This window comes from Neltuma alba, unplaced genomic scaffold (assembly GCF_004799145.2).
Source record: "Neltuma alba isolate B1F8T4 unplaced genomic scaffold, ASM479914v2 tig00001301_pilon, whole genome shotgun sequence".
NCBI classification, from domain to species: Eukaryota; Viridiplantae; Streptophyta; class Magnoliopsida; order Fabales; family Fabaceae; genus Neltuma; species Neltuma alba.
The window spans coordinates 68234-76043 of NW_021632408.1; the positions used below are offsets into that span (position 1 = coordinate 68234).

Below are 7810 nucleotides of genomic sequence, written 5' to 3' on the forward strand. Positions count from 1 at the left end.
ATTTATGCCAAACCTTGACCACAGAACCGTGACTTCCTAGTCATTTAGCTTCATCAACATGTTCTGTTTGGTGGCTTTTGCTTTTGCTTTTTCTATTAAAAATGCTGCAGTAGTGAAATATCTGATTTTGTTCTTATAATGCTTTGGCTCCGCGCTATTATGGTTAGATATCACCGCACGAAGGTAACGCCAATACTTTGGCTTCCTGGCATTGATTGATGCCGGTATTGCAACTCTGCTCCGTCACTAAAACTGTGGGACTTTCTAAATATTTGTGTAATTTTATTTAGTTTACTTTTTTTTTTTTTTTTTTTAATTTTGATATCTTGCAACACCTTTTGCAGGCTTCTTCCTCTGTAGTGGTTCTCAATTCTGGATACAATGCTAATGTCTTGTTGCAGATGTGAAAGGAAAATAAAGCGTTCCTGTTGTAGAGACTGCTGGCACTGTATGTTCTTGAATGTGATGGTATCTGTTTTTGCATCCTTCAGTTGCTTTGTGCCTGACCTTGACTTTTTTGGAATATTCTATATATGATGTTTATTTATTTGTAGTATAATCTTCTTGTGGTGATGTTTATATTTTCTTATTCTTTTATGCTCGCTTACCTTGAGAGCTCGTCTCCGTTTGTTTGATCAAGTGACAGTGCCAGATCGGTAGCCCCTTGCTAGATAAGCTCTTCTAACCATTCAAAAGAGAGATGACCAAAATCCCAGAGAGATTTGGGAAGGTTCGTAAAATGCATTTACTATGAGACATCCCTACTCACTTTGTCTCCTTTACTGTCAAGAGAACTTTAGCGGCTGCACTTTATTTGCTTTTATTTTGAGTAAATTATTTGCTAAATTTCCAACACTCATGGTTCTTACTTTATTGCTTCCCAATTGTTCATGTTTTTATTGTTGATCTATGAATAATCTTTATGTGGATCTTACTACTGTAATTTTATTGAAGGGATTATGTTGGTTTGGGTCATACATTTGTCCTAAGGAAGAGTATAATAACTATGTACTATTCATTAAAAAGTGTATATTAAAGTTCAGGTTATTTCAGTCTGATTACAATGTAGTTTTTTTCCCCTCAATTGCTTTTATTGTGGTGGAGACTATCTAATGAAAGTATGCAACCATGACTTTGGCTTAGGCCTAAAAAGTTCAATATTCTAGTAGTGGGTTGCAGCAAAAATCGTAATGGTTTCTGAATGAAATTCTTTTTCTGATTATTTACTTAGAAATGATTGGAATTGGATTCTTTAGTCTTTTATTTTCATATTAATAATTTCTGAAGATATCATCTATATGATACGCTGTAAAAATAATGCTTTAAATGCAGTTGTTTTCTGTATCTTAATCGTTTACATTACCTCTAGTGATTGTCAAAAAAAAAAAAAAAGAGGTTTACTGTTGTTTTCTGAATTTATGTGTGTATTGGCTGGCTGCATAATACTTAACATTTTTCAAGGGAGAGAAATGTCAAAAACATTGGGAAATGTCGTATGTCCTCTTCACAAACCAGAGGTTTCGGTTCACACTGGTTTTAAGGACAGATGGGCATATTTGTTTAGCTTTATTCTATCATAGCATTTTGTCGACTATGGTATATTTTTTTGAGGATGTTTCTTTGGGACACGTTTTCTCTTTCAGGACCTTAGTTTGCCAAGTAAGCAGTTAACCTCCAAATAGGCCTTTCCAAGCAAATTGTGGAATGTTGGCAATTTTATATTACAGAATTTGCGTAATCAGCATGGCTCACCTGCTTGGGAACATATTAGCTTATAAGGTGATGAGCAATCTTGGTATGTTGACACTAACAAATAGACCGAAGACGCCTAAAATCTAAAAACCTTTTTGACAACATTGGAAGTTTTGCTTTTGATTATGTACCTGATGATTTTCATCGCCGAGTGTCAATGTGTGATCTAGCTGCGCTTCTTAAACCCCCAGCCAGCGATGTTCGATGATACTCCAAGGGTTGTCCTCTGATTCTTCTCTCCTTTCTTCGCTTGCAATATGATGTAACATTCGACTTTCTCGTTGGCATTTCAATCAGGTGAGGCCTCGACATTTTGCAGGTACTCCCCCCCTCTCCCATTTCCATATTACTGTCGTATCTCTTCCTTCTCATGACGTCCTTTGGATATAGCTGGGTTGGGTGCATGTAAATAAGAAAGATAAGTTCTTGTTCGTAGTATATTACTAAACAAGATTTTACTCCCACACCACACAAGTATTTGGTGTGACAACCGATATTTTGAAACCCATTTAGATTAAATTAAAAAATTTATTCGAAGGATTAACCATGATAAGAAAGAAGAAACATTAAAATTTTAAAATCACTATCATGATTAAAAGAAATAAATTTATATCATGAGTAACTTTGATCATTAACTTGAGCCTTGGACTTTCAAAGTTCAGAAATATCATTCAACTATTAGCCCAATACAAATCTCATATTTTCAAATATACTAACTGACAAATCATTTTAATATAAAAGATAGAGCCCATTAGTCAAAAGTCAACACTTTTAAAATAGCATAACACGCAAAGTCTTAAAGACCTCCAGCCTTCTAACGGCTTCCCATATCAGATAGTAGTAATTAAAAGTATTAGTTTACAACATTAGAGTAGATGAGTCTTAGATGGCAACATATAGTAAATCAGCATATAAAACAAAAGTAAAGATGCTATCCAAACTATAATAGCATACTATGCCTCCAAAGCTTTCCCTGATGGATCACCATCTGAACTATCACCTGAAGATAGTAGAAATCACGGGATGAGACAAACACCTCAGTAACTAACTTTCCCATTTATCATACATACTAACATGTGCTCGTGACATGTTAAGTGGGATAGTTATTAATTCTCGAAAAACATAGATATATTCATAGAAATATAATTTTAATTATCCAAACCCTCACTATGGGTAGGGTGAGCATTCTGTTTTTCGATTCAGTTATTGATGATAACCAAATTAACCGAACAACCGAATAGAGTAAATTTTAAATACCGAACTGGAACTGATTAACTGAACTAACGAAACCGAATTAATCGAAAATTTGGTTCAGTTAATCGATTAACCAAAACATATAAATATGAAAAATAATTTTAAATTAAAAATAATAATAAAACACAATTATAACCATTAATTAATAAATATTTCATCATTCAATGTGATTTGTTATAATAATATTTATTATAACCATATTTATTGAATATAAATATATTTAAAATTTAAAAAGTTCACATATACACACATATATATTTATTATAATAATATTATTAATATAAATATGTAATATATTTATTTTGGTTATTAGGTTATAACCGAATTTTTTTCTACTAACTGAACCGAACACCGAAACCGAATTGTTAAAAAAATAAAAACCGAATATATAACCAAAAACCGAAATAATTGAACTGAAAAACCGAAATTAAATTCGGTTCGGTTTGATTTTTGGTTACGGTTCGATTTTGTTCACCCCTAACTATGGGGGCTAACACACAAGCTGCACAAGTCCATCCCTCAATATGAGGGATCAATCGGATATATAGGCCTGTCCCTCATTCTGGAGGACGAATAGGAAGCCACAAAGGCCTATCTCTCACTATGGGGGATAAAGGAAGCCAATCAATGTGCACCAATGGCGACCTTAGCACGTGGTAGGATAGGGCACAATCCAAAAATCCAAATAATAACCAATCATTTACAATATAACGAAAAAATGTCTTAATCTTTTCTCAACAGATATCGATAAGATATAGATCAAATATTTTTTTAAACTTCTCAATCACAATTCCAAAAATCCCACAAGACAATTTTTATAACTCAAAAGGTGTAATATATCTACTCAAATTCCAAATAGAACATCATTATTTTAAAATAGCAAAATACTCACAGGCAACATATTAGCACATATAATAAGTGGAAAGTGGTTACCTCTCACCAAAGTAATAAAAAGGATTATCACAAGGTCTTAAAGGATTACTTGTGATTTTAGGACATAAAGAATTGATTTTATAAAAAAAATAAATTGAACTCAAGACACAATCATAGTCGACGTAATTCACAGTGTATAGAAGTATGATTGTTAGGTAAATTATAAAGTATTCCTCCAGTCCTAAATATAATTTAGACTACAAAATAAGTTTTATGTCTAGGATTGGATGGGACTATTTCTTTTCTTTTTATAGATGCAATAACATAAATGACTTCTCTTCTATTGTTACTTCGGTCCTAAATATAATATCTAGATAGAAATTTAATTTGATTATAAATATAAAATTCAGATTTATTTTGTCTCTTATATCTATTTATTTCTTTCAAGAATAGTCTTCATTGCTTAACGCCATTCATAGGGGAAAAAAACAAACAGATACAGGAAGAGATCATTGCTTCGGATGGTTCGCATGCAAACTCCTCAGCGCTGACCGATTGAATACTGACAGTTGAACATAAAGTACAACTACGGGATCTGAATAATTAGATTTAAGAAAGTAATAGTTCAGCCACAAAAAAAAAACAAAAGATTTAAGAAAGTAATAAATGTTGTTTATGATAGAAATGTCGAAACAGCACAAAGACTGGAAGAAACAATAAAATCAACTTTCCAATAGTCGAAACCCGAACACGTTGGACAAATCCGCTTTGAATTTTCAATGCGCTTGTTACGCGGGGTTTTAGGATGAATCCAAAGCAAAATCACACAGATCAACTTCCAGTTCGAGTCGTCGCACGTTACTGATTATATCATTGGATGCTTAAAAACAAGTTAAATTAGTCCATTATTAATAGAGACTAAATAATATAGCATTATTTTGTAGTGTTATGTTTACTCATTAATATGAGAGCTATATAACTAATATGAGTATATTGAGAAAATTAGTTAAGTTGATTATTTATTAAAACAGATTATGCCTTTTTTTTAGAGCCTTTTGAAAAGCCTAGAAATGTTTCTCCCTCCGTGAGATAAAAACATTCAATTTCTTTTTAATAAAACACAATAACTCAAAATAACCAGTTATTTTTTTAATGACTTGATAGTAATAACTACTACCTACAGTCCTAATTCTAAGACCCAATTGACTAATTTGAGGAGATTAAGGAAAGAAGTTAAGTTAGTTATTTGTAATAAATAAATATTGTCTTTCCTAAAATATCCTTACTAATCAACTATATTGGTTAGGACTACAATTATTAGAAGGACTATCTTAGAAAAAAATACATAAATATGAGAGACAAAGTGGATTGAGGTTTTATATTTAGGATCAAAATAAAAGTCAAATAGGATCTTATATTAAGGACCGGAGGTAGTACATATTTGTTGATATGCTAGTATTTGATAGACGACAATTGGTATACTTGTTTTTGTTAATACATACAATTTATTAAAATGTTCAAAATTTAGACTGCTCATGATTTCTTCCCCTTTAAGAGGCCAAGAAATGTTCCTGCATGTGATGGAAATATTAATTTTTTGGTAATCAGACACATGGCTCAGGATAGCCAGTTTTTTAATGGATCAATGGCAATAGTAAGTGTATATTTTCATGTGGGGTCTACAAAACGCGTAAGCTTGGGCTCTTTCTCTAACTTTCAATCTCTTGTCTATTCTTTTCTCACCACATACAGGGGCATGGCGTTCCTTCTCAAGTGCTTCGGAGGCCGTGGTTCAACTTCTATGCAACAACCTTCCGCAACAATAGAAGATCTATGCCATCGCTTTTCTCTTGCCCAACTTCGAACATCCAGCAACGACTTTGACGAAAGCCTGATTATCGAAGAAGACAACTCTTATCGGGCGTACAAGGGTTGCATCTCCATCAATGGCGAACTGAAAGATGTTGTAGTGGAGCGGCTCAAAGGAAAGTTCGTGTACTCAGACTTGCAATTGGTTAAGAACAATATCATATATAGGTGCCAGCTCCACCACCCGAATGTGGTGTCTCTGGTTGGATTTTGCGATGATGAAAATGAAATGATCGTGGTTTATGACTACCCCCCAAACGGATCACTCCGTGATCAACTGAATAGCAAGCCGCCAACAATCTCGTGGAAGAAAAGGCTAGAAATCAGTATAGGGGTGGCGCGTGGATTACACTACCTTCACTCCGGAACCAAACGAACCCTCATTCATCGCAATCCAACACCGAGTGCCATTCTTTTGGATGAGAATTGGGTTCCCAAACTCAGATTTTTCTGTTTCTCTTTAAAAGGACCAAAGTTTTCAGAAAAGGATGTGAGGCCTATAGAGGCAGTATGTAAAGGTACTATTGGATACATCGCTCCTGAGTCCCTTAAACACGCTAACGTCACGCATAAAAGTGACGTCTATTCTTTTGGGGCACTTTTGTTGCGACTAATTTGCGGAAAGCCTCTACCCGCAGTTATGTTGCAGAATGAATTTCGTTTTATTAGGGAATTACGTAATTTGGCAGAAACGGGACATGCTGAGGGAATTATTGATCAGAGTTTGATGGGAGAAATAGCAGCTGAGTGTTGGAAATTGTATATGGACATCGCAGAGAGTTGCTTGAGTTTCGATCCCGATGAGAGGCCTGATATGGGAGAAGTTGAAGTGCTACTTGAACGTGCATTGCAACTACAAGAGGAAGCAGATCACAACCTTGCTTTTCATGCTTCTTGATTTAATTTCTCTTCTTGTTTGAATCTTTCATGCTTACTCTTCTGCTAGAAAATACTTGTTTGTGTCTCTTAATTAACAGGTTATTTAGATGTAACCTCTCATAATCCTTTTTAATACTATTGCCAGTCTCTTGATGTCTTGTTCATAGTATATTACTAAACAAGACTGTACTCCCACACCACGCAAAGCATTTGGCTAATATTGCACACCATTCCTGCTTATTTCAAACATAATAGCCATTTGCATGAAGCTTATAAATTATATTGGAACTCATTTTCCACGGCTAAACGCAAGTATTTGCTAATATTATGTAGCATTCCGTTGCTCCTCTTGATGTCTTGTTCATATATGGTATTATGCTTGTTGATAGGGTGCGAATTGTAGTTGTGGTTATGGCCATGTTTGGAGTCTACAAAAGAGCTTATTTAAATCAAAAGGATGAAGCAGTACCATTGAAACACAAGACACATTTTGATAGTACCAGAATATTCAAAAATACACTTGTCTTTTAACATTCACGTAATTGGAACTCGACTTATGGGATAATGAGAAGACTGATACGGAACAATTCTGTCACCCAGGTACAGAAGTATCTACATATTTGATATAAACCTATCAACCTATGGTTCCTGATTCATATAGAAATCGTATGTTAGTAGCATCCGAACTTCTCATTCATGTTAGCGCTGTTTATATATGACAACCGCAGCAGTATCAGTTTTGGATCAAATCATACAATTTTAACCCCAGCACCCAGTGGCTAAATAGCTTCTTATATATAGATCACAAAACTAATACTCCTCCAGTCCTTAATATAAGACTCAATTATTGAGTTGGTTTTGGTTCTAAATATAAGACTAATTTATCATATTTATCAATTTTTTCTAAATTACCCATATGGATACTTCCTCAACCACAATCAAATAGAAGAGGAAGAGGGGTATTAAGAAAGATGATTATGATATTTTTTAGGAAAAACATGTCATATTTCTTATAATTAACTAACTTACCTAACTTTCTTAATCTAATCAAATTAGTTAAATAGATTTTATATTAAGGACCGGAGGAGTATAAGGTTATAGACTTTATTTCCCAGTGATTTTAGGACATAAAAAATTAATTTTATAAAAAAATATTTGTACTTGTAACACAATCACAGTCGAT

General features: G+C 33.7%; 1 protein-coding gene across 1 annotated transcript; it reads left to right on the plus strand.

Moving 5' to 3' along the window:
* Window positions 1-5635: 5635 nt before the first annotated feature.
* LOC114754762 (receptor-like protein kinase ANXUR1) lies at window positions 5636-6646 on the plus strand. Its single transcript, XM_028943587.1, has one exon. It carries the CDS (start codon window positions 5636-5638, stop codon window positions 6644-6646), a length of 1011 nt encoding a protein of 336 aa, XP_028799420.1.
* The last annotated feature ends 1164 nt before the right edge of the window (window positions 6647-7810 follow it).

Excerpts from the sequence above, each read along its gene's own strand:
- LOC114754762 (XM_028943587.1), top strand. The coding sequence starts at position 5,636 with ATGGCGTTCCTTCTCAAGTGCTTCGGAGGCCGTGGTTCAACTTCTATG.